The 26,689-nt window shown below is 53.6% G+C and overlaps 1 protein-coding gene across 1 annotated transcript in view; it reads left to right on the top strand.

Annotated features, from left to right (window-relative positions):
- The first annotated feature begins 747 nt into the window (after positions 1-747).
- Positions 748-26,689, top strand: part of DNMT3A (DNA methyltransferase 3 alpha) — a 36,277-nt gene continuing 10,335 nt past the window's right edge. Inside the window, exons 1-7 of the mRNA XM_021697698.2 lie at positions 748-1,103; positions 24,347-24,562; positions 24,827-24,985; positions 25,427-25,534; positions 25,795-25,951; positions 26,239-26,388; positions 26,496-26,540. Coding sequence (XP_021553373.2) covers positions 1,017-1,103; positions 24,347-24,562; positions 24,827-24,985; positions 25,427-25,534; positions 25,795-25,951; positions 26,239-26,388; positions 26,496-26,540 — 922 coding nt within the window. The 5' untranslated portion in view covers positions 748-1,016. The remainder of the gene's footprint in view (positions 1,104-24,346; positions 24,563-24,826; positions 24,986-25,426; positions 25,535-25,794; positions 25,952-26,238; positions 26,389-26,495; positions 26,541-26,689) is intronic.

Below are 26,689 nucleotides of genomic sequence, written 5' to 3'. Positions count from 1 at the left end.
AAAGTTGCTTTATCAGAGTCTTGCTGCAGTGGCCGTGTACCCCATTGCCCCCCAGGACATCTCTGCCTCACTCCATAGCAGCATGCAGCTCCCTTCCAGGGCAGGGGGAGACAGTGCCATCTAGGCCCCTCCTCTGGGAAGGGAGCTGTTCCTAGACGACCCCATTTGTGTGCCTGAGACAGAGTCAGTGGGCCAGAAACCGTGGCCCTGGCTTTCCTATCGTTCTTTTGGATTTGGGCCTCCGAACCTGCCCCAGTCTCTTCTCTGCTCTAGGCCATGCTCTGAGTCCTTGGGGCCAGCATGGTGCCTAGCACATGGTGGGCTATCAGGTTTGACACATGAACAACTGAATGGTTGGAGGACCCCTGTCCCTGTGGCAGGGACCCCAGGCACAAGGTGGGGCCTCTGAGCCACTCCCGTAACTCTGCCGACAGTCCCTTTGTTCTTCCCTCTCCACAGGCAAAGAACAGAAGGAGACCAACATCGAATCCATGAAAATGGAGGCAAGTGTTTTGCTCAACCCCCAGGGGCTCTGTGGATCCTGATTCTAGAAGAAAGCCACCTCTCTGACCAACTGTGGCGAATGTGTGTGAGGGGATTCCTGAGGTGGTCCCGTCCCCTTCTTTATATGTCCCCGTGTAAGGAGGAAAGGAGATGGGTGTGGAGGTTAGAAGCCCCCCAACAAGGCAGCCAGCTGGTCCCCGTCTGAGACCAAGCGCCTCCCCTCATGGTTCACGTCCATGTGCCCCCCTCAGCCCGTGGCTCACTTCTCCAGCCCAAACAGGGCCTTGCCCAGCACTTGCAGGGTTGACATCTCTGGCCAGGAGTCAAAGCTCCTGTGTTCTGTTCGAGGTGAGTGCCTCCTCAGTTTCCCCTCAGGAGGAGCAAACCTTGCAGTGGGACTGTCAGTGCCCATCTTAATGCCAGTCTGTCTCTCTGTCGTCTCTCTGTCCTAGGGCTCCCGGGGCCGGCTGCGGGGTGGCTTGGGCTGGGAGTCCAGCCTCCGCCAGCGGCCCATGCCGCGCCTCACCTTCCAGGCGGGGGACCCCTACTACATCAGCAAGCGCAAGCGGGACGAGTGGCTGGCACGCTGGAAAAGGGAGGTGAGGTGCCTTCTGGCCTGGGCCCCAGCCTGTCCCACAGAATTGGAAAACCAGAAGTTAGCTTCAGCCACCCTCTGGAGCTGTTGTCAGGCCCCGGCTGAGCCTCAGTTTCCCCTTCAGGTTAACCTCTTGCACTTACAGGGAACTGCTTAACTGCTAGGCAGTGACTGGTTTCTTTTTTTGTTCAACAAACGTTTATTGAGCACTTAACTGTGTACCAAGTAGCGTACTAGGCTCTGTGCATATGTAATTCCCGGCCTCGTGGAGCTGACATTCTGATGGAGGAGATAGAACAAGACAGAAAAGTAAAGGAGGGGCTGAAATAGAGGATAACAGAGGCCTGCTTTAGGTGGGGGTGGTCAGGGGAGGCTTCTTGGAGGAGGTGGCATTTAAGTTAAGACCTAAAGGAACAGGAGAGCTGGCTCTGGTCTGGTCGCTCCTTGGTCTTTCAGTTCTCCACTGCCTCAATGCCTCTTGCTGCTAAATCCCTCTACTAGCTAGCTTCCACCCTCCGACCCTTGCTGCTCACGACCCCCATGGAAGGTATCTGGTGAGGAGCGGGATGGGGTGGAATGTTCTAGGCAGAGGAAACACCACAAGCAAGACCCCAGCTTGTTTGGCAAAATGAGAGACCAGTATGCCCAGTGTGAAACAAGTGAGGGAGAAAGTGGGGTCAGACAAGGCTGGGAGGTAGGCAGTGGTCCAATCACGTGGGGCTCTGCAGGTCTTGGCCAGAAGCTGTTATAATTCTGAGTACATGGAAGGTTTCTGTGCAGAGGAATGATTTGATGTGGATTAAAGGGGCAGCAGTGGAGACAGGGCAGATTCAGGACGTATTTTGGAGATAGAATCAGTAGGGCTTGCTGATGGATGGGAGGGGTGAAGGAGGGGAGGAAATGGAAGGACCCAAGGACAACTCGGAGGGGTCTCACTTGAATACCCGGTGATGGTTGTGCCATGTCCTCAGATGGGGAGGGCAGGTGGAGAAGCGGGTTTGGGACTGGTGGGAATTGCCAGTTCAGTCTGAGAGGCCGAGGTGCCTGGAGCTCGGGGGGTGGGGGGGTCTGCGCTGCAGATTCAAAGGTGGGAGGATGTCAAGAGCAGAAGCTGGTGTTTAAGTCCAGGGAAACTGATAAGCTCATCTAGAGACAGGGAGAGAGAAGAGGCCAAGTCCCAGGATCGCATCCACAGAAACTCCACCGTTTATGGGCTGTGCAGAGAGGCCTCCAGGGGCTGAGAGGCATGCCCATCGCCTCTGACAACCTGGAGGTAGCCGGTGACTTTTCTTTTTTTTTTTTTAAGATTTTATTTATTTATTTGAGAGAGAGAGAGAACGAGAGACAGAGAGCATGAGAGGGGGGAGGGTCAGAGGGAGAAGCAGGGAGCCCGATGCGGGACTCGATCCCGGGACTCCAGGATCTTGACCTGAGCCGAAGGCAGTCGCTTAACCGACTGAGCCACCCAGGTGCCCAGCCGGTGACTTTTCTAAGAGAAGCTTCCATGGGGGTGGAAGCCAGCCCATGGCAGGCTGCAGCAGGGACAGGAGGTGAGGCCGTGGAGACTGAAAGACCAAGGAGCCAGCAGCCTATCAAGCCCGATGTGAGGGGCTGCTCTCCTGTCTGACCCTCAGAGACAAGGCAGTTGACCTCTGGCACCAGGAAGTGAGCGGAAATGTTGCTGAGTTGCCACCATCTGGGGCGTTTACCCCAGGCCTACAAAGGAAGGCGTTACATTGTGTGAGAGCTTGCTCTAGAAAAAGGTCAGAACAAGGTAGGGGTTTGGCTACTTGACTGTTTCCAGTTCCTTCGGGATCCAGGAAGGCAGAAATTTCTCTCCTGGAAGAGCCTGGAAAAGGAGCAGCCTGTCGAAGGTCCCAGAGAAGAGAGGCACTTGACCCTGAACACAAAGTGTGGTCTTTAGGACGAAATTCAGGAGCTGGGGCTGTTCTTGCCATCTGGTCAGTTGCCCACTAATCAGTCCCTGGCGGCCAGCAGGGGGGGGTTTGCTTTTTCCTGCTCTCCCTGAGCCCGGGGGCCGGAAGTGTAGGCATGGTGACTTTTAGACCTGGAACATTTATAAGTTCTGTGGTTCTCAAACTATGGTCCCCTAGAGAAGCAGTATGGGAACCTGCTTTCAGCTGCCATAGCAAAGGGGATCTTCTCTCAACTCGCAGGAAAAATTGAGAGTCGATGCATTTTATCGATGTTAAGATTCCTACTAAAATTTAAAAAGACTTTATCATGCACCTCTTGTAGTATACGCAGAAGTACATACAGTAATGTGCTGAACAAACCCCCACGTACCTTTCACCCAGCTTCAACAATCATCAAAAGCTTTTCTAGTAAACTTGAAGTGTTTGGCATCCGCTTCCCCAGCCCCAGCCAAGAAAGGTAATCAATGAGCATTATCAGAAAAACTTAAAAAGTTGATTTAATTGAAAGTGTTTGAGGTATATGTGACTTGAGATATAGAGACCTGCCCCTGCCCCCAAAATATATTTTCTGGGGCACCTGGCTGGCTCGGTCGGTCAAGCATGAGACTCTTGATCTCTGGGTCATGAGTTCAAGCCCCATGCTGGGTGTAGAGCTTACTTAAAAAAAAAAAAAAAGTATACTTTTTGCCAAACTGTTCCTTCCTTATTTATATTCTATGACTAAAGATGTCCGTAGAGAATTCTGTGACTGCCAGCACAGGTGTCAGAACTGCTGGTCCCCTCCCTCTCAGGCTTGGGGGGCAGGGGCCGCACTTAGGCGCTGGCCACGGGCCCGGGCTCCATTCAGGCTTCCTGCTGCCCTCCGAGGCCTGGCCCCAGTGCTGTACCCGCCCGCCTTGGGCTGGGCCAGCGGTCTCGAGGAGAGCTAGCTGCAGGTAACAGCAATGTTGGGGAAACACGGGTAGCTCTCAAGACTGCCAGGTTCCCTTCAGACTAAAGAGTAGTAACTGTCACCAGCAGAGTAGCTTACCAGAGGTAAAGAAACCCTTCCTCCTCTCGTAACCTCACCCCGTTCCCTGGCATCGACCCTTTCTTCTTCTTCTTTTTTTTTTTAAAGATTATTTATTTATTTATTTATTTATTTATTTATTTATTTATTTGAGACAGAGAGAATGAGAGAGAGAGAGCACAGGAGAGGGGGGAGGGTCAGAGGCAGAAGCAGGCTCCCTGCCGAGCAGGGAGCCCGATGCGGGACTCGATCCAGGGACTCCAGGATCATGACCTGAGCCGAAGGCAGTTGCTTAACCAACTGAGCTACCCAGGCGCCCTCGACCCTTTCTTCTAACACCGCCTCCCTCGGCCTTCCTGACCTTGGCCCTGAAATTTTTTTTTTTTTTTTAAAGATTTTATATATTTATTTAACAGACACAGTGAGAGAAGGAACACAAGCAGGGGGAGTGGGAGAGGGAGAAACAGGTTTCCCGCTGAGCAGAGAGCCTGATGCGGGGCTCCATCCCAGGACCCTGGGATCATGACTTGAGCCGAAGGCAGACACTTAACAACTGAGCCACCCAGGTGCCCCTTGGCCCTGAAATTCTTCCCCATTTCCTCCAACTGCATCTGCTCAGCCTCCTCCTCTGCCCCATGACAATGGCATCCCCAGATCTCTGCCTGCCACTCTTGATCCCCTTACCACTTACGTGCTCTCATAGATCCTACTACCTGCCTTCCTCCCAAAAAGACACCTCCCCTCCCAGAAGCATGGTTCCAGCTGTTTCCTAGGCAGTGTCACTTGAAGGCCCAGCCAGCACGTCCTAACCTCAGAATGCAACACCTGCTCTTTAAAACTTCCTCCAGGGCACTGTTACTGGGCGACCAGAACCCTCCATGTCTGAGCGCTGGTGGGTACTGGCAGTACCAGAAGCCTGGAGAATTCCTAGTTATCACAAGATGGGATGAGGTTTCAGGGCACCTCGGGAAGAGCATCACCCCAAGGGGCTTAGATCTCAATTCTGCCCGGATCATCCATGCATCAGCAAGAGGTAGCTTTTGGCTTTTGGCTTTTAAGGGATGAACTAGAATTTCGGGAGTAGGGAAGAAGGGCATGGCAGAAAGGTGTACAGCCTGTGCAAAGGTCCTGGGGCACAAGGCAGCATGGCCTTTTCAGCATCAGGAAGGGAAGTTGGTGGTGGGGCATAGGATGTGGGGCCTGAGGACTGTGTTGTCCTGTTGTGGGGTTTCCACCTGACCCCAGTCTGCACCTGCCCCTTCCCTGGTCCACATGCCCCACCTGTGGGGCCTGCTTCCCTCAAAATACTCCGTCAGCTAAATTTCTTTTTGCCATGACACCCTTGTCAGTCCAGTTATTGAGTGAGGTTTACTTTTGACTTTTACATCTGAGATTACCGACCTCCCCAGGCTTTCCTCCCCCAGAAAAAAAATGTTTAAGAAGGTTTAGAATATCACAAAAGGAATGAAATTTAAAATAACCAGGTGAGGAAAATGAGACATTTGCTCCTTCCCTGGGGCTGAGGTGGGAACTCCGGCTGGAGGTGGGGAGGTGTTATCTTCTGTCTCTCCCATCACGGATTCCCTTCACTTCCTCACTAATCCTTTTAAGGACTAAGCTCTGCTTGAATCATGACCAGGCCCTGCTCTATAATGTACAGCGGCTCCCCATTGTCTCCCTCGTGGTGCCAGAAATCCTCCGGCTGTTTCTCAAGGTGTCAACTCTTGCTGTGACTTCATCCCACCCCGCTTCACTATCATTCTCTAAGAGAAAGGTCCTCTAAGAGGGACCAGTCCCTGCTTTATATTTGACTCTTCTTTCCTCCCTGCCTCTGTTCCCACTGGGCTTTCCTTGATCTGTTCTTTGGGAGTGAGTCCACGGAGGCCCTCCGGCTCACAGGGACCTCCTTCTCGCCACCCCGTAGCCCTTACTGTCAATATTTTTGGATTTAGCACTCCGTGATATCTCATAGGGTATTTTTCACTATTTCTTACGTGTTAATCGTGTCTTCCCCCATCATGCCCAGTTGGATGTTGGGCAGGGGAAATAGGCTCAACAAATGGCTGTGGGTTGGCCATGCGGTTGACAGGTTGGTGAATGTGGGACACCCCCTCCGAGAGCTCAGGCTGGGGATTTCTGCCTTGAGGCCCCAAGCCCTTGGTTTCCATATGGTTTTTTCCAGAGGCGCTGACAGTGTATCTGGAGAACAGCACAGAGCCAGGGGACCTGTGTGGTTAGGTTCTCATGGATAAGGTGGGGCCTTGATTCTTGTCCGCCCTGTGCTCCTGCTGTTTCTGCTGGGCCTCTGCTGTGCTTGAGCCCAGGACAACCTGCCCCGCCCTGGTGGGCAGAGGGGCCTGGGCCCTGGCAGCGGGGAGGACAGGTGTGAGGCAATTCCTCCTTCCAGGGAGGGCGAGGCCTAGGCTCCTCTTTCTGACAATTAACGGAACAGAAGGACCCACGGACTCTGGGCTTAGGAAGGGCTTCTCACATGTGGTACTTCCTTGGTTCTCGCCACTGTGAGGAAGAGGGGTGAGGAGGGCTAGTCAGGCAGCTGGAACAGTCATCCAGCCAGAGGGGCTGTGGACTCCCCTCTGCTTATGGTTTCAGGACTCACTTGCAGCTGGGGGATGTTGTGGCTCTGTCAATAGTGTCTTCCCTGCAGCCTGATTCTAAGTTCTGTCAAGGCAAGGATACCATGTGCTGCTGATCTAGGATCTGGTCTCTTTCCTGGCTCCCACTCTGAAGGGAGGGACTTAGGCATCCTTACACTTACGGGATGCTTCGTACACATTCAGTAGTGATGATGACAAATAATCTGTGGCTCAAGGCTAGTCTCTTGTCCCCTTCCATCCCCCTCCTACATCGGGCAGCTCCCCCATCCCCTGCCTCCAGGCTGCCCTACAGGTAGCAAAACTTTCATATTCCTGAAGGGAAGGGTGCCTTTGGAGGCTAGTTCAGATGGCACTTGGCGACTTACCAGAGGTGGGACCTTCAGCATCACTTTTAATCTCACCGAGCCGAGGTCCCTCAGCTGTCGCTGGCCTTGGGCTATGCTGGGCACTCCCAGGCATATCGCATGTCCCCGCGAGCAGCACTTGCCCGTGCTTGCTTTCTGCCTCTCCCCAACCCGAGCCTGGTAGATGCAGGCACTCTAGGCACCTCTGTCCCCGGGGCTGGCATTCAGAAGGAGCTGGGTAAAGGTGTGCTGAATGAATCAATAATTCTAATCTCAGAATTGTGTGGCTTGATAAAGTAATCCTTAATATCTAAAGCTCCTAGGGCAGGACTAGCATATAACAGGAGCCGGGTGATTTTTGAAATGATTCTAAATGACACAAGTATTACCCAAATACGTTCTTCTTGTAAAAAAAACTCATCCCTCCCCCATGGTTTTAATTCCTCCAGCAGAGGTGCCTGATGTTAGTTTGGTGCATATATGACGTGATTTTTTTCTATCCATCTATCCAAAAAATTGTATAATTTTGCTTCACAGTTGCTTTTGTTTCTTTTCCTTTTTTACATAAATGGAACCACATTTTAGTTTCATTTTACAGCTTGGTTTTTCACATACGATAAGTATCAATAATCTAGCCATGTAATTACGGTTCTATCCCACCGTATGGATTACCATGATTTTACTTAACCGCCCTGAGTGGGGAGCGTTCATGTTGGTTATAGTATTTTGCTGCTTGAGTACCTGCAGCGGTGAACATCCTTGGTCATGCCTCTTTGTGCATCTGTGTTTCTCTAAGACAGACACCCAGGAAGAGAAATGCTAGGTCGAAGGGAATGTGTATTTTGCTTTTTGTCAGATCTGCCAAATTGCCCTCCAAAAAGGGCAACTGCCAGTTTATGCTCCCATAAACAGGGTATGAGAAGACTTCCACCTTTGCCAACATCAATGTTTTGCTAATCTAACGGGTGGGGAAAAAACGCTTTCTTGTTATGATTTTAATTGGCATTTCCCAGATACTAAGTGAGGCTGGACATCTTTTCATATGGTTATGGGCCATTTGTCCTATGGCTTCTGTGAGCAGAGCAAATGTTGCTTCCTCTTGCTTTATAACCCTGCAGTCTCAACAGACTGTGCTTCCTGTCTGTCCTGGGAAGAACAGCCTGTGAGTGTCCAGAGGGTCATCTCCTGCTGTGCTATATTCCATTTAATAAGCAATCACTAAGCACCTACTAAGCAGGGGGCCATTGTGCTGGGGGCTTTGGGATGAATTAGGTGTGATCCCCTGGGCTTTAGTACAGGAGACATGAGAAATGGTGGCAACACAAAGTAGATCATTAAGCACTAAAACCAAATTATTAGCAAAGTATGTGGCTAGTAGATTTAGGGTGTTCTGGCCAGTAGGCATTCCTCACTTATCCACCATATATAAATGAATGACAACCTGAACTTTTGCAGGATGGCCTCAAAAATAACATCTCCCTTCAAGGAGGTGAGGCCATTTGGGGGCAGGCATGACAAGAATACTTCACCAAAAGGCTGAGCACGTTTTTAAAGGCATGCCTGTGACAGCCTGTAATCAGAGTGACTTTCAGGGCTGGCCTTTAGCATGGGCTGTGAAATTGTCATCCTAGCGGCTCCCATGGTCTCCCAAGTGGGTGGGCCATTTGCACACTGGAGGGTTCACTTCATCCCCGGGACACAGAGAAGAGCTTTGAGAACAACCCCAACTTTTTAGGGATGAGAAAGCAAGCAGCGGGGCTGGCCATAGTAGTGGGCGGGGTCTAGCGGGGGCGGGGGCCCGCACCAACCCTGGAACCAGGCTAAAGGGGTCGGACTTGACTGAGCACCTATTTCATGCCAGGCACTGTGCCAAGAGCATTCACTTTCACCCCAGAGCTAAGTGAATTTGTGTATCGGGACCCACAAAATTGAGTCCGCTCCAGGGGCCCAGCCCAGGGCAGAAATCTAAACCTCGGTCCCTCTGTGCTTATGGGAAACACCTGTCCCCGAAACCTCACAGGCACCAATCACAGTTGTCCAGCTCAGCTTTCACGCTAGCTCACCTTACCCTAGAAATCAGCACCTGCCAGCCTTTTAAGGAAATTCCCAACGTCCTAGCCAATCGTGCCCTGCTTCCGAGTTGCCTCTCCTAATATTCTGTCAAGCTCGATCCTATCCAGAATCCCTCAGGAAGAGTGCTCCCTTTCTTGTTAGGCTCTGTACTCCCCAAACCGTGGATTGTTCTCCCTTGAACAAAGGACATCAAACTCATTACTAAATTGTATTATTTTTGTCATTTGACAGATATATTGTCTGCAATTACTATAAGAACTATTTTTATCCCTGTTTTACTCGTAGGAAACCAAGATTTCCCCTAGATAAGGCGGTAAGAGCCACATGGATATGCTTGTAGAACATTCCCAGGGGCAAAACTGATCTCAGGCTGCTTCTGTTTTGCACCCAAATGACTCACCTAGAACAGGATCTTCCTGGTTTGCAGTCGTGACTTCTCCTCCAACTAAAGTATGGGGCTAAAAGAGGGATAGAGCTAGCTGGCCCAGCAGCCCCCAGCTGCCTCCGCTCCCCACCTCCTGGGCTGCCCACGTGCATGCAGGCCACTCCATCTTTCCAGGTTTGGGTCCTTTTCAGCCCTCCGGACTGGTCCCCTGCTCCGCTCCTTTGGTCCTGAGCCCTTCCTTCCCTTGAGTTGCTGTTTTCTTGTGACTATCCATTTGACATTGTGAGATTGGATTAAAACAATGTTGGGATGCGATTCAGGAGGCCTGGTTTCTGGACTCAGCCTCTGCCCCTGATGCATTTGAGAAGTCTTTCCCCTCTCTGCACTTTAGCTTCCTTATTTGTAACGTGACGGAAATAGACGTGGCTGATCCCAGAGATTCTAAAATTTTATAATTTGCGGGGAGGAGGGCTGAAGTCATGCTCCGTAGCGCCTTTGTCTCCCATACTACCTTGTACGTGAATTCCAAATTAAATATCCGAGTGCATCCTCAGACCTTACATACATGCCTCTTCAAGAATCGCACATGTAAAGTATCCTGATAAGGATTCTTATAAAGACTTCCGTAACATTTACGTGTTTGGTGCTAGAGTCTAGCTTTCCTTTCCTCTTCACTACTATCCCTCTTTCCTCCTCTGCTGTTATATACCTGGATCAGAAATGTTGACCGTGGTGCTCATCTTCAGGCACTAGGCCCAGGCCGGAGAGGGGCTAAAAAGGCCATGTTGCAAAGCGGGCCCTCCTCCCCACAGCGGTTGACACTCATGTCTTCCTGGGGCATTTCCGCAGCTCGGGCATTCACGTTCCAGCTTCTGGCTTTGGTGGCCATCTACTTAGATCTGCCCCTTATTGTTAGTTTTCTTTTCGTGAATCACATAATCATTCATTCATTATTTTAAAGACTTGTCAAACCTTAACTGAGCAAGGTTCAGTTAAGGCGTGCCCAGGCTTTAAGATAAGACCACATGTGTTTGGGTATCTACTGCATGTCAACATTTTCTAGACACTAAGGAAACGAATGCGAAGGAAAGCCAGAATCCCACCCTGGGATTCCCCTTCCCCCCAGAGAGGTAGGCACGTAAGGGAGTACCTCATGCTGTAACCCAGTAGGACCATTTTAGAAAAATGAGCAAATGGGCCATGGGAGCAACTAACTAGCCCTGCCTGAGGACCTTGGGGCCGGCTTGCCAAAGAGAAGAGACAGCCTGCAGGCCTTCCACGGGAACCAGGAGTCTCCCTGGCAGGGATGGTGGGGGAAGGGCATTGAGGGGGGATCCTAAGGTAGGTGCCGAGAAATCTCTGGCAGTTTGGAGCCTAGAGCACATCAAGATAGCTTGCATCGTTAGTTCAACTTTGAGAAGAATTCTCGTAGTACTTTCTATGAGGCAAAGGAGAAGATACAATGGTGATGTTCTCTCTGCTTTGCTTTAAAGACCAGCCCATTTGTCCAGGGGGCCCCAGGGATGTTCAAGCATGGGGAGGGCGGCTGAACTGTGTGACGCTAGTAAGGAGCCAATACGCTAGACAAAGGGGGTAATGGGCTTGAATTCGGTTATTACTGAACACACAGCACTGTGCTGTGTGTTGGAGGATTGCACATCCCAGAGGCGCAGGTGGCTGGTGGAAGAGCCTGGAATGTTCACCGTGAACCTCGGTGTCAGGTAGAGCGTGGGGCTTGTTCTGTGCTTCTGGCACCAAGAGTCTGGTGAGCTACCAAGGAGCGGGAGGGCGCTTCCTGGTGGAGGCATCCTTTGAGACTTCTAGTAGGGATACACAAGGAAGGTATTTCAGGGAAAGGATCACTGAGGGCAAAGAGAAGGAGGCATGAAGCTTCTGGGTTATTTAGAGAACAGCAAGAGATCTGGTAACTAGGGTGTGAGAGTCAGGGAGGAAGCGTAAGAAGAGATAAGACTACAAACGAAGATGATCAGATCGGCAAAGGCCTTCCTGTCACGGTGAGAAATTTAGGCTTCATTGTGCAGGGGAGAGCAGGAATGTGAGAGAAGTGAATGTGGATTTTAGGAAGATAGCCCTGGCAGCATTGCAAGGGAGTCCAGAGTGGAAAAGTTGAGAAGGAAGATGAGTTAGGAGGGCATTCCATTTGGCTTTGACTGAGGGTCCAGGTAACAGGAGGCAGACATGATAGAATTGTCTCCAGTTGGAGGGCAGGGAGAAACCTGCTTCCTATCCAGGGGCTGGGGGTGATGGTCATTATCTGAGCTAGAGAATCCTGGAGGAAGAGCAGGTTTGGGACCAGAAGGTGGTGTGGGGCTTTTCATTTCCTTAAGGATGTATTCTGATCAGCAAGAGCTTTTAATTTTAATAAGGTCCAGTTTATCCATTTTGTTTTACTTTTATTAGTTCGTGTGCGTACCTCTAAGAATTCTCTGCCTACCCCAAGGTCAGGAAAATACTCGCTTGGGAGGGGCTGGACCTTTGAGTCAGGCGTTAGACAAGCTGCTTCTTGGCAGGGTGGCTGTGCACAGGGAGAGGTGTAGCAGGCAGCTCAAAAGGTGGGTCGGGAACCAGAGTCACCGTTGTGGAGGGCAAGTGCATGCTGCAGAGCGGGGAGGGGAGGGCCCGGAGCATGGAGGGCAGCCCGCATTGACAGGACCCGGATAGGGAGGGGCAGGGACACGGAGCGGACGTCCGGGACCTGAAGGAGTTCTGGAAGCCATTAGAGGACCATTCAGGCCCCCCTTTTCCGCCAATCTGTGGAGCCCTTTCTAATATCCGTGTAGTGTCTGGCCATCCTGGTCTTCCACCTCTCCGTTTATACTCTCCCATGGCCACCAGGTCGTGTGTGTGTGTGTGTGTGTGTGTGTGTGTGTGTGTGTGTGTAATTTTCCCAGTTTTCGGACTTGCCATTTTTTAATTACAACTCTTTGCAGATGCCTTATGACTCTTCCCCTATTCCTCTTTAGTCAGTAGAGGGTGGGCAGTATAAATAATTTTTCATTTCCAACTCAGATGGGTTGAACAAAAATAGGGATGAAACAGCTCAGTCTCCTGTGTATTTGCATCTAGATGCTGTTTAAAGGGCAACTTTGTGGGGGTAAACAAAAACCAAAAATTGAGTTGGACTTGCTTTATACGTAACAAAAATGCGATCAGAATTCAGTGTGTTTTGAAGGGCGAGTTGGTGTAATAATACTGCATCAGAATCACCTGTGCCGTGCATTCAAAAGGCACATTCCCAGGCCCCTTTTAGAACCTATGGAGGCAGAATCTTTAGGGCCGTTCCTGAGAAAGCTGGTTTTCTAGCCAGCTCCCCAGATGATTCTGTGGCTTACAGAAGTTTGAGAACCACCAAGCTTTGGATGATTCCAAGTAAACTAAACTCGGCAGAGAAGTGATTCCCTGAAAGATGCATTTATTGTAGCACCCACATTGCGGGCGGGGGGGGGTGTCTCTGTGCACATTAGGATCACTTGGGAGTTTTGTTTTGCTTTAACCACCACGGCCTGGGCCCCTCCTCTGGATTCATTCATTACATTTAGAATTTAGTGATGGGCCCTGGCCCACATAGTTTCTGAAGCTCTCCAGGTGATCCTAATGTACAGCCCAGGGTGCGACTCTGATCTGGGACCACTGAGCTGGGAAAGAAGTGCGGCCTCTAAGCAGGCAGAGCTAGGGAACTGTTTCCAAACATGGGTGGGGGAGAGAAGACCGGAAAGGACTTGGTACAGGAATTCAAATTTTCCCTTTGGGATGGAGATGGTAGGCGTTCCTGCTGTTTTCAGCAATAGTTTACCGCAATGCTGGTCTGCCGGGCTCCTCCTGGGGCTTCTCTTAGGACTCTGAAACTTGAGAGGGTCTGCATGCCTGAATCTGAATGGTGGTCCCCAAGGCCCCTCCCTTTGACCCCCAGGCCTGGAGCAGGGGTGGGGGGAGGGGAGAGCAGCCCAAGCAGTTTGGGTTTACCAGGTTCCTTTTGACCCGTACCCCCCAGGTATGAAATTTACACTTCTCTCTAGGGTCAGGTTTCTAAAGCAAAGGGACAACATCGACAAGTCCTCAGGCCAACTTGTCATAGGGTTCTTTCCACCTCTCCAGTGCTGTGCCCCCCCCCCCCGACTTCCTTCCGTCCTCCCTGCAACATTCAGCAGATATTCGTGGTCCCATCAGACTGATTAGGGAACCAGGATCCAGAGAAGCTAGGCATTTACAGAAGGTCCTGGCATCCGCTGCTCAGTCCCTGCTCAGTCCGAGACCTCATATCCCGCTCCTTGTGCGGACGTGGTGAGGTATGGGGACCAGCCACACGGCCACCCGCACCCCTGCTCCCGGCCCAGACCCCGCCCCCCACTCACTGGCGGAGCCCTGCACACCCAGCAGCTCTGGGCTAGGGGATGAAAGTGATCCAGAGGGGAGAGCTGGCTTTGCGGGGAAGCCTTCCCCTTACGGAGCAGACCTGGAGCTGGAGGGAAGGAGAAGGCAGATGGGGGCAGTGAGGAAGGAGGTAGCAGCTGCGGCTCCGGGAGCCTCAGGGATGCTCTGGAGAGCTGGGGCTTCCAGGCACATGGCATTAGCGAACGTGCAGCAGTGACTAGAGAATGACGGGGACTGGGGAGGAGTGAAGGCTGCGGGCAGAGGTGAGGCGAGGGGTCAGCCAGGAGGTGCCGCCCCCACCCTTTCTGTGGCTCTCTGGGTCCGAAGAATGCATGTGAGTGATCGGAGTGCGTGGATTGTGCAGCAGGTGCCCCGGGGCGCCTCCTCTCTCACAGCTAGGCAGACGCTGTGCTTGCGCCTTGCACCCCTGCCTCCATCTGCTGGGGGGCCGATGCAACTGCACACACCCCCAAAGATGGGGCCGCTCCCGTCTGAAAAACCTGGGAGGTCGTGCCCACTCCTCGTTCACCCTCTGCCATGCTCCCACTGCTGCCCTTACGGATCTCGGTCTCCTCCGATTTCCTTCAGCACATGGAGACAGCATCCCTACCACATAATTTACCATCTAATTGCATGCTGCCTTGGATGAGGGCTGTGGTTCCATGTGCGGTGGGTCTCGGGCACACGATTAGGCTGTGAGTAACAGAAGGGTGGAGGCCCGTCTCCCCCACCTCCACAGTGCCCTCCCCTGGCCCAGCTACTGCAGGTGCTCGGGACGGCTGTGCTCCCAGATTGTCGGTTCCAGAGCACAGCACAGCCCCCCTGCGGGTTCTTAGACTGGCGGGGGGGTGGGGTGCCCCTGGCCCCCAGCGTTTGCCTGAACGCTGCACCTCTCCTGGGCCCAAGTTTGGGAGGATGGCACGGAGCCCAACCAGGCCAGAACAGTGCAGGTTGCCATGGTGACCCTTTTGGTTTCCTTTCCGAAGAAGGATAGTTTCTTTCAGCCCAGATCATCTGCCTGGGCTGCAACCATTCTCTGCACTCTGGGAACCAGGCTGCCCAGCCCCATTACCTCTGCTTTGTGCCACGGGGGACGGCTTGTCGAGAGAGGCTCGGTTCTAAGTCACGATCCAGTATCAGCTGGTAGCGTGTTCTGGCTTGAAGGGGAGCAGGAGGGAAAGGCCCCGGAGATGCGGCCCCAGTTCAGACACGGGCACTGGGGGAGCTTACCTCTGCATCTCCTTCTACCTCCAGACCTCTACCCCCTCCTCTCTCCAGACCGCTTCCTCTTCAGTTAGTGGCTCTGACCCTTTGGGTGGGCTCAGTTCCTGCAGGGTTTCAGTTTTCTCATTTGTAACAAGGACAGCCGGGGCCTTTAGTGGTTTCCACACCTGGCAAGAATCAGAATTACCTAGGGAGGTTTCGGAATAGATTCCTGGGCCCTGCTCCAAGCCTGCTGATCTCCATAGGAGGGCCCAAGAATCTGTATTTAAAAACCTCCTTGGGTGATCCTAATACAATTAAACCCGACCGACTTTGGGATTCTTCTGGCAAGATGATCTGTGGGGCCCTTGCAGGAAGAAAGGGAAGCTCTGCCCTGTGCTGAGGACTGACCGGCCTTTCTGGGTTCTCAGGAGCTTCTGAAGAGCCTCTCGCAGGTTACTCTTGTCAGGAAGCGGGTGTTTCCTGGTCATGCTGGCTAAGCCAAGACCAGGCCCCCACCTTTCCCCCACAGGAGAAGCCCGGAGAGAGAGAGAATGACAGGAAGGGGGGGGGGGGAGATGTTGCCATAACAACCAGCTCTAGGCAGAGGCCTTCCTTCCAGGGGCTGGTACTTCACCCCAGTAATGGTGGTTTCCATGGAGATGGGTTACTGAGGGACAGGGGGAACATTTGCCCCACTTAGAGCATTAGTCAGGAGCTGCCAGAAGGCAGAACATCTCTAGGTGGGAGCCTTGGACCCCTGTCAACTTCAAGCCGCACCCCACCCCCCAACTATGGCCTCTGCTCTCCAGGTGCAGGTCTGACACTCTCCTGCTTAGTTGCTCTCTCTGCGATTGGTCTCCCTAGCAACAAGTCCTGCCAACTCCTTGCTGTTGGCTCCGTGGCTATTTTTAGCTTCACCGCCAGCAGCCCAGTCCTGGTCATTCGCTTGCAACCTCCATGTGGATTGCAGGGGAACAGGCAAAGATTCCTGGCCTCTTTGGGGGGCCCTAGGCCTGCACCTCTTAGCACCTATTAGAAATTTGCTCTGGAAAGTATCTGTCCCCCACTGGGAACTTGGGCAGTGGATTCTGGAAGAGGCTCCCAAGACAATGTTGAATTCAGTTCAGCAAACGCTGTTTAAATCCTCTACAATGTGCAAGGAGCACTAGTCCTCACCGCTTCCATAGGAAGCTGAATAAGGTCCAGGCCCTGCCCTCTAGGAATTTTTAATCTTGTGGAGGAGAAAGATGAGTACACAATCGCCTTAGTGGGCAAATATGGGCAGGTGCTGAAAGAAGATTACAAGGTGCTATGGGAGTAAGGTGGAGGAAGGGCAGGGTAATTTTTCAGTGAGGGGAAGGTAAGGGGAGAGGCCAGAGCAGCGCTGTCCCCACAGAACTTTCCGCAGCGATAAAAATGTTTTAAAATCTGTGCTGTCCAGGACAGTAGCCCCAGCCACGTGTGGCTCTTGGACACTTGGAAGGTGGGCCAGTGCAACTGAGGAACTGAACTTTTCGTTTTATTTCATTTTAATTAATTGAAATAGCGCATGCAGTGAGTGGCGGCCCTGTTGGACAGTTTGGGTCTAAAGAAACTTCCCTGGTGGAGGTAACTGGTGAACTGGGCCTGGGAGGACGATAGGATTTGGGCTGGTGGGAGTTGAAGGGGAGGAGCAAGGAACAGCATGAGCAAAGGCACAGAGGCAGGGAAAAGGGCATATTTTGGGAATAGCAAGTGGGTGGGCAGAGTGTGGGCTGTGTGATGTAAGCGCTCTACAGATTGTGGGGGCCTTGAATGCCACGCAGAGTGTTGACTGTAACCAGCAGGTAGTCAGAGTCTCCTGCACGGCACAGAGGCTTTTGAGCTTGTAGGTAAGAGAAGGGCAGGATCAGAATAGACATCCATTTTGATCTCATGGCCTTTTGTCTGGCTAAAGCCTCCCTGGCCTTGGGATGGCTGGGAATGCTCGTGTGGCAAAAAAAATACGAGGTGCCTCCTCGATATGTGCCTTTGCAGATGGCTTCAGAGGGATCCTGACTTCTCTGGTTTTGAGTAAAGGGACTCTGGTGGTTAAATATACTGTTTCATGGAAGCCACATAACCTCCCCCCTCATTCCAGCACTGGATTTCATGTCAAAGCAGACCACAGAACACCCAGCCCAGCTGACATGGCATTCCCACCTTGACATGTGGGAATTCCTGCTTGGGGGGGGGGGGAGGCTCTCAGTTCTGTGAGCTGGAAAGTCAGATTAACCACACTTACTGCGATCGTGTTCTTCAGAAACACAGGAGCACGACATATACCAGAATGTTAAATTTACCAATTTCTAACAGGACGTGACCTCCTTGCCACACAGATCCTACTGCTTGTCCTGCTGCCTTTGGCAACTTAGTGGTATCAGAGTCACTGGGAAATGTCATTAAGATTAGAAGTTTGCTTGATGAATCCAGGATCAGGGCAAAGAGTCAGGTGTCCTGAAAAGAGGTAATTCATCAGGCCTGCTCTCTGCCTGTCAAACAGAAGTGTGCCCTCTCTTTCAGGTCACCCTCTCTTTGAGGCCATCCTGGATACTTCCTCTCCAACACTTCTTTTAGGCTCTTGACATCCACCAGATCTTCTTTTCATCCAGGAGTTCCCCCTTTCAGCATACTTTTATCACGTTGCCAAGACCCTGCCTGGATTTGCATGACCCTCCTACTTCAGGCTGACTATCTTTATCACAAAGGCCTGTCTGCGGGCACCTGGCTGGCCTGGTTGGAATTGATCTCGGGGTCGTGAGTTCAAGCCCCACGTTGGGTGTAGAGATTACTTAAATAAATAAACAAACTTAGAAAAAAGATCTATCTCAGGAACCAGCCCAAAGGGTTACTTTGGACGGTCGAGGACATACATGACCTGAGGATCCTTGAAGCCTGCCCTATTTTGTTCCTGACCTTTTGCTAAAGTCACCTCTTGTAACTCTGAGGTCTTTTCTGTTTTGGGGCCTGTCTCTGCCCGCTGAGCATGAAGAAGACACGAATCTCTAAGTGACTCAGGCATTGTACAGAAGAGGGGGAACCCTTCCTGTCCACATAGCTACAGGAGAGGGACGGTGTCTGAGGTTGGCGAGGGGACAACCTTGAGTTTGGGCTTTCTTTTGCTTCAGCTGGGAGCTGCATGTAAGACATAAGATTTGAGCTTAATTTCAAAGGATGAGAATAAGGAAGTTTGGCAGCTGGAGGGAAAGGCTACTTTATAAGTGCGGCAAGAGAAAGTGAAACTGATGATGGCCCTGGTCCACTCTGACACCTTGAGTCCTGGCTGTGTGCATAGGCGTCATTACTTACTGTCTGAAGAAGTCCCAAGACCAAAGAGTTGTAGAGTCTAAGGTGTTATAGCCATGTAGTAATGGAAAAGGAGATGTCAGAGAGGAGACAGAGTATCTTTAAAAAGAGCCAGCCAAGCCAGATCAGAAACTTCATTTTGAGAAGAGGCTGGGGGTGTGGGGGGGGAGGTCTACAGGTCTGCTCAGCATCCAGGTCTTGTTTACCAGCCCTGGATGCTGAGCAGACATCAGGGAGAGAAGCAGCAAAGCAAGTCCTATTGCATTCCTTAAAGGAGAGCAGGTGAGAGGTACAAATTCAGGGCTTCCCGTCTCTGCTTGGGGCTCTCCTGAAAAATTGTACCAGATACCTTAATAGGGTTGAAAGATGGGTTGGAGCAGAAGAGCCTGTGTTTTGCAGAACGGCTCCTTCTCCTGGCTGTATGGATTCTGGGCCTCCCTTGGGGTTGGGAGAGGGAAGTTTGAACTCCCCAAGTATTATCTGGAGAAAGCCCTCTCTGATTTGGCGTCCTCCTCCCTCTTCAGGGCTTGCTTGCTCTGATGGCCCTCAGAAGGATGCTCAGCCCCAGGAGGGAAGGTGGGCTGTCCTTCACAGCACATCTCTTGACCTCATTCTCCGGGCATGGGTTCCAGCTGGTATGTTCCCAGCTGACTGTGGCTGGAAGCCAGGCACCTGGGGCATTATCTCTTTTAAGAGATGCTGGTATTCCAGGGCCTGGGAAGGCAGATGTTATCACTTCTGTTTTGCAAATGAGAAAACAGACCTCTTGGGGTTAAGTGACTCGTTCAAGGTCATGGTGGTGGAACCAGAACCCAAGTCCAGCTCTTCCAACAAGTGCTGCTGGCTAAACAGCCGTCTGCTGCTGAGAGTGATGGCCTTCAGTTCCTCTGCTCTTCCTTCCAATTCATCTTGCAAACTGTCTATGGCCATACCAGCCTGAAGGCGCCGGATCTTGTCTGATCTCATCTTGCAAACTGAAACCAGGCTGATCTTTCCAAAATACCCATTCATCTGGTCTTCTCAGAAAGTCTGCCGTTATCCTTCGCTGCTATAGGATGTATCCATTGACCTCTTTGCACCCTTTAGCCTTAGTTGTATTGGGAGGTGGCAGGTGGAGGTGGGCAAGATTTTACTCCCATTCCAGCCTTACCTCTCTTTATTTCCTTCCTGTCTGACCTCATTCCAAATTTGATTCATCTCTGCTCCGCATTGCCCTCCTTAACCTCATTTATCATTCCTACTAGCCATTTGGTTTTTGTTGGCTTTGAAGCCAACCAGGTCGGTGGGGCTTGGTATTTGTGGTATAGTTATCTTTACAGATGTTTTTCAATGACCTTTTCCTACCTCTCCAGGTGTAGTTGAATCTGTCAACTCATTGAAGGCAGGGCCAAGAGGGTCTGCTTCTTTATTTGATGTGGGTGCAGACTGTGAGTGTGTGTGTGTGTGTGTGTGTGTGTGTGTCTCCGTGGGGGGAGGGGCCTCTGCTAGGGAGGAGGGAGCTTGAATCGGTTGAGGCTGCACCTGGGGGCTGCACCTGGAGGCTCCAGGAGATGAATGAAGTCTCCTTGAGCTGCAGATGGTTGTGTCCAGGAATGAGAAATTGCAGAACTTTTAGAGTGTGCCCTCCCCACCACCACCTTGCACAGAGGAGAATGGGACGTTCAGCGCAGATCCTGACTGACCTAGGGGACCCAGGGACTTGGCCAGGAAGAGGTTTTCAGAGCCTGAACTCAAGCCACGCTTTTAAGGGACCCCTCTCTATCCACCTGTAGCATGAAGAGGAGAACCCTCTCCCCAGCAGTTCTTGCTCTGGAGCGCTCCCAATTTCCGCAGGCGCCTTCTGTCCGCCTCTGTGTGCTTTGAGTTTTCCCTACAGCTTCCTGGGCCTCTACGCTCATCTGTAAGCTTTTTCTTGTTTTCTTTCCTTTTTTTTTTTTTTTTTTGGTTGTGCTGCCGAGAGACTGACTTTTAACAACTTTCTCCTGGCTCTCCCAGGCTGTCCGCAACCTCCTCTCTTCTTTTGCCGGCGCTCCTGGCTCTCTCCGCGCTCCCGGCTTACCTCCGCCGCTGCACAGCAGCCCCTTCCCTCCCGGTCCCCTTCCCTGCCTCCGCGGGCTCCCCGCCTCGCCCCCACGGCGCCCCTCGGAGCTCTGGCAGAGTCGGGGGGAGAGGGGGCGGGAGGGCCAGCCCGGAGGAGGGGGTGGTGCCGCCTCCAGCCCGGCCTGGGCGGGGTCCTGGGAACGGGCGGAGGCCCAGCCGCGCCCCCAGGCCCCAGCGGCGGCCCGCGCCCCTCGGACGGGAGGAGAGGGGCTGGCCCACTGCCAGCGTCTGAGAGCCGGCCCCCTCCCCCGGCCCGCTTGCAGCCAACCAGGCACTCCAGCGGGGCCCACGTGACCTGGAGTTCTAGACAAAGAAAATGTTCAAGCCCTCCCCCCCACCGCCCCCCTCCCCCTCTCTCTGGCCCCCTCCGCCCCCAGCCCCATCGCCCCCTTCCCCTCCCCCCAGACGGGCAGCTACTTACAGAGCTTCAGGGCCGGGGCTCACACCTGAGCCGGACCACAGAGGGGCTGCACCTGGCCTTATGGGTAGGTTCCTGGACGGAGCCCTGGGGAGACTGGGGGCGGGGAGGCGGCAGGGGCCGGTGGGAGGATCTCTGGGCCGCTGCAGCCCTCTGGATTTGCGAAGAGTCAAAGTATGCCTCCCTGGCCCGCAGGAGCTGGTTGCTCTGCCTGGCCCGAGTTCTGGAGATGCTGAGTTAGTGCTGTCCCACCCACTCCCTCCTCAGGAGCCCCAAGCCCCGCTCCTCCCAGCGCTCAGGTGGGACCTGGCGGTGCAGAGGCCAGAAGAGCAGCCCCAGCGTGTGAGCCTGGGGCAGTAGTCAATGAAGGCTGGGGGGCAGGCCCTGGCCCAGGGGGAGCTGGGAGACCAGGAGTTGGGCTGCAAGGAGCGCCCCTGCTGAGCTGGCCGGCTCATGGGCTGTTGGCATTTCCTTGCGGACCTGTGCTCCTGGCTGGTGGACCATGCTGTCCTTGGGCCATGCCCACCTTGCGGCCTCTTGGGAGGGACAGTTCCTCCCGTGCGTGTCCCTGGGAGCCAGCGGGCAGGCCCGCAGAGAGAAGTGGTGCTGGGTGGGAGGGAGCAGTGTGACCCTGACAGGGGCTGTGGCACATCAGCGGGGGCCGTGGGGGGTGGGGGCAGCCTGACGACGCCCGCCTGTGATGGGAGAGGTGCCTGGGACAGCCTGGGATCCACTGCACCAGCGGGGAGTCCGCATGGGCGCCCAGACCTCTGACCTTTGGAACGGGAAGCAGCCTGTGTCGCAGAGGAAGGCGGAGGCGGGACAGCCGCCCAGGAAGATGGGACTGGTCGGGGAGGCCTTGCCTCTACTCGAGTGGAGTTACCAATGGCTTTCCAGGCTGGACAAACTCCAGACGAAGTGGCTTCCTTGAGCCACGGTAGTGGGGGCTGGGGTGGTGTCTCCCTGGGCCTGCCCCATCTCTGGGCCGCTGTGGAGTAGGACCTCGTAGGACCTCGAGAACTGGGGGTAGGAGCCTTTAGCCCAAATGCCAAAGCCCTGAGTTAACCCTTCTTTCTCCCATTGTTTGCCTGGGGAGGAGGGTCGGAGTGAGCGTGGAAAAAAGGCATTCCCACACTGCCCTAGGCAGACTATTCTAATGAGGCCCCTCCCCCACCCAGCCACCATCTCTGCCACTTCTTCCCCTTTCCTCCTGCCTCCCGCTGCTAACCCACCCCCTTCCTCCTTCCCCCACCCCTGCTGGCCTCGTCCCGACGGAGGCCCCCTTCTTCCTCCTCCTCCGCCTGCCAAAACCCTGCTGGGTGCGTGTTCTCCTGCACCTAGTGGGCTGGGGGCGCTTAACAGCCGTCAGCAGCAGCGTCTGACAAGCTGGGGGAAGTTGTGGGGGAAGAATAATGTTTAGGAACTCGCTGTGGAGAGGTTGAGAAGAGAGACAAAGGGGCTGTGGGGGAGTGAGGAGGGTGGCATCAGGCACGACTCCCTTCTAGACCTGGGGAGCCCGGCACCCGCTTGCTGTGCAGGTGACTTCACCTTTCCTCAGAAGGCCCCTCCCGCCCTCTGCCACCTGCACCTTGTTCTGGCCGAGGGGCCTCATCATCCCTGAAGCGGGGTCTTGGGGTCACCCATGGCAGCACTCTGGTCTAGGTCAGTCAGCCATGCCTGAATTTCAAGGAGGTGTGGAGTTTCTCTGTGAGCGGATCTGGGGCTTTAATAGTGCATCCCTAGAAGAGGATGGGCTTGAGAGCACACCTAGGTGCATCTTCTTATGGGGGAGGGGGTGGTAGATAATTGATAGTGGGAAGGGGAGGGCAAAGTCCCAGCAGGTGAGAGAAGGGGCTTGGGAGGGAAGAGCAGTTGCTCTGTATTCTCCCACCACCGGCTTCCTGCTCCTTTGCCCAGCTGTTTGTGGGCTGGGGGCAAAGGATGCATTATCCCATCTTAGAATTTGTTGAATCACGGAAAGAACTAGGATTTCCATCCTCAGTATTCAAGGACTCTCCCGGAAGCAGGTTTGGTTGGTGGCCTGGAGGCAAAGACATGAGACTGAAACAAAAATGACTCTACAACACAGTAGACCTTGAGCACAACACAAAGGTTCTTAACCTGGGGCCCTGGGATCTGGGAGTCCATTGGCAACTTGGGAGAGTCCTTGGCATTCTTGATACTTACATACATCAGATTCTTAAGCCAGTCAGAAAAGTGTAACGGAAATCCTTTAGATGAAAGGCTTTTTTAGGTTGAAGCAACTTGGAAGAGCAAGGACTGCTCCAGAATCTGCTGTTCAGTGAGTTGCAAAGCGAAGACAGGAATGCAGATCCTCTGCCTTCTAGCTTAGAGTTTTTATACTCCCAGTTACTTTCTGATGTTCTTGTTTAGTCTTGAGGGTGGGCTTTGCATTCCCAGCTCTAAACTCTCTGGGAAAGCTTCATGTTGAAAGCCATGTTGAAGATGGGAGGTTTTTCACTGAATGTGGTGGAAACAGGTGCAGAGCCTTAAAGTTTGAGTTCACGGGTCCCTCGGATTCAGTCGCTGGGGTGAGATTAGGTTGAATGATTCTCAGGGCTAAGGAGCAAGGATTTCATTCTCTTCTGTAGGGTGATGGGAATCCTGGAGCAGGCTTTGGGAAGGATGAGCGTGAGACAGTGAATGGATGGAGGCTGCCCAGATGGGAGCACGATTGGGTGTGGATTGTTAATTTATCAGGATAGCAGAGAGGATGTGTGGCCTGTAGTGTGTTCTCAGTAAACTGTTGTTGAAAGAATAAATGTATTGATGGATCTGAAAGGTGTGTGTAGAAAGAATGGGTGAATCTGATAACATATATTTGATAGAATCCTAAGATTCCAGAATGGCGTGGGAGCAGGCAAGCTCTTTAGGGGCTTGTGGTGGTGTTTGAGCAGAGGGGGACATGGAGCAGTGATTTCATCACTGTAGACATCACGACCAAACTGGATTTGTGGTCTGGAAGCCAAGACCAGGAATAGAAGGGGTTGATTGCCCGGGAAAATTGTGAAAAGGACGAGAGGATCCAATTCGTGATTGGGAAGTAAGATAGGAGAGGACGGAGCCAAGATCTGTGCCTAAGCTAAGACGCACGATTACTCTTTGATTAGAATTACTCTTTCCATGTCAGAGGGTGGGCAACTGATGGAGGCTGACCTATGGAGGAAGATTTCGGGAGAGGCACAAGAGAAGGTTGGAAACCAGCCAAATGATTTGCGTTCACCGACCAACTTCAGATTTTCCCATTTTCCATGGGAAGCCAATTGAGTTGATGAGCAAAGAACTCAGTCCTTTACCTCCCGTCACTGTCTCCAGAGCACAAAGAGATTGAGAAGAGCAGACACCCCCCCCCCCCAGTATCAAGCGGCCTTGCTTGCTAATACCTGGAGAGGTCAAGGTAACTTCTGTTCCTTGTTCCTCCAGGCTGAGAAGAAAGCCAAGGTGATTGCAGTAATGAATACTGTGGAGGAAAACCAGGGGTCTGGCGAGTCTCAGAAGGTGGAGGAGGCCAGCCCTCCTGCAGTGCAGCAGCCCACCGACCCTGCATCCCCCACCGTGGCCACCACACCTGAGCCCGTGGGGGCGGACGCTGGGGACAAGAACACCACCAAAGCAGCCGACGATGAGCCGGAGTACGAGGTGAGCGGCTCGCTTCTTCAACTGCCTCGTCCAGCTCTTTCCTGGGTCCTTCCACTACCAGCTCTTCCCGTCCTGCTCTCCTCTCTCCACCTGACCCCAGGCCTCTTCGTCTGCCCAGTCTTGCTCTGTCTCGGGCGGTTCAGATGCAGCTCCCTCCTGGCTGTCCCGACCCTCAGATGCCCAGGGCTGGGGTTGCCATGGGGGGGTCAGGGTGGCAGGGCCTCGTGACCACCACGTAATGACTTCTGCTCCTTGGGGCTCCAGGACGGCCGGGGCTTTGGCATTGGGGAGCTGGTGTGGGGGAAACTTCGGGGCTTCTCCTGGTGGCCAGGCCGCATTGTGTCTTGGTGGATGACGGGCCGGAGCCGAGCAGCTGAAGGCACCCGCTGGGTCATGTGGTTTGGAGACGGCAAGTTCTCGGTGGTAAGTCCTGGGGTCTGGTGGTAGCCTCGGGGAGGGATGGGTCTTGGTCCCAGGGCCTGTGGTTTGGGGCTGGGGACTCGGTCCAGAACTGCGGTGGAAGAAGTGGGCTCTGCTCGCCCCCACTCTCCACATGGGACCAAAAGAAGCCCTAGAGAAAAGTGGGCTGCCCTGGGGGGACTCAGGGAGCTGGGGCGCCTGCCAAGCTCTTGCCTTCCAGGACCCTTTCTCCAGAACTCCTTTCCTGCTTGCATTCAGGTCCTCCCCCACGTTTGGGTTGGACTCCTCCTTTGAGCATCATAGAATTATTTATCAGTCCATCTGGTCCTCTCAAGGGCAGAGGTTGGGTCTCAGTGCCCCAGTCCCTGCCCTTTGCCAGGCACGTGGTGGGGGCTTGATGGGTGTGGCAGAAGGAGAAAGCGAGGGCGTTGGTCGTTCCTCCAGGTGTGCGTTGAGAAGCTGATGCCGCTGAGCTCCTTCTGCAGTGCTTTCCACCAGGCCACCTACAACAAGCAGCCCATGTACCGCAAAGCCATCTACGAAGTCCTGCAGGTGAGTGCCCCTCCGGGTAGAGGGGGCTTGGACAGCAGGGACTTCTAGTTGGTCTAGAAGCTGGAGTGCAGAGGTCCACCTGCAAGGCCCCCGGGACTCCCTTTTGTCCCCCGTGTCCCCCCCATTACTCACCCCTTTTCTGCACTCCCTTCCTCCGACACTCTCCTGTGACCCTCCCCTGCCCCTTTCCCCAGCACTCGCCTCAGGTCGCTGTCCTCCAGCCTGTCCTGACACCCTCCCCCATACGTGCTGCCCTCCAGGTGGCCAGTAGTCGCGCGGGGAAGCTGTTCCCAGCATGCCATGACAGCGACGAGAGCGACACAGCCAAGGCCGTGGAGGTGCAGAACAAACAGATGATCGAGTGGGCTCTCGGAGGGTTCCAGCCCTCTGGCCCCAAGGGCCTGGAGCCACCCGAAGGTAAATGCAGGTGCCCAGGCCAGCCTTCTGGGAGAGCTGCCAGCTCTTTGGTTGAGAGGCCCAGGGGGCGTGGCCACAGTCTCCCTTTCCCTGGGGTCAGGATGGGGCAGGGGCGCTCGGGGACTCAGGATAAGCTCCTCCCATTGGTTTGCTGGCACTGGAGAGCTGGGAGCTAGAACAAGTTGGGGACCAGGCTGCGCCCCTTTGTAGGCAGAATAGAGGAGGGGAGGAAGCCGGCACTGTGTGTTGGTGGTGACCATGATCTCGTCATCTGCTTTCTCCATCAGAAGAGAAGAACCCCTACAAAGAAGTTTACACAGACATGTGGGTCGAACCCGAGGCAGCTGCCTATGCACCACCCCCACCCGCCAAAAAGCCCCGAAAGAGCACAACGGAGAAGCCTAAGGTCAAGGAGATAATTGACGAACGCACAAGAGGTAGTTGGCCTGGCTTTGGAGAGAGTGGCGCGGCGAGGCTGGCATTCAGAGGCGCGGCCGTGGCCCTCACGGCCCCCTCTGATGCTGGGCTCTCCTCCCCCCCGCAGAGCGGCTGGTGTACGAGGTGCGGCAGAAGTGCCGGAACATCGAGGGTGAGTCCCGACGGCCGTTGACTCCCTGCGAAGTCCGTAGTCTGTTGCCCCCGGGACTGGCTGGAGGGCTTGGCTCCTGGCGCGGGGCCTGGTGCAGAGTAGCCTAGGCCCTTAGGGAGGTTTGAACGTCATGGGACGTCTGTACCCAG

This window comes from Neomonachus schauinslandi, chromosome 10, assembly GCF_002201575.2.
Source record: "Neomonachus schauinslandi chromosome 10, ASM220157v2, whole genome shotgun sequence".
NCBI classification, from domain to species: Eukaryota; Metazoa; Chordata; class Mammalia; order Carnivora; family Phocidae; genus Neomonachus; species Neomonachus schauinslandi.
The sequence above is the reverse complement of the archived record's forward strand: the minus strand, read 5'-3'. Positions and strand labels throughout refer to the sequence as shown.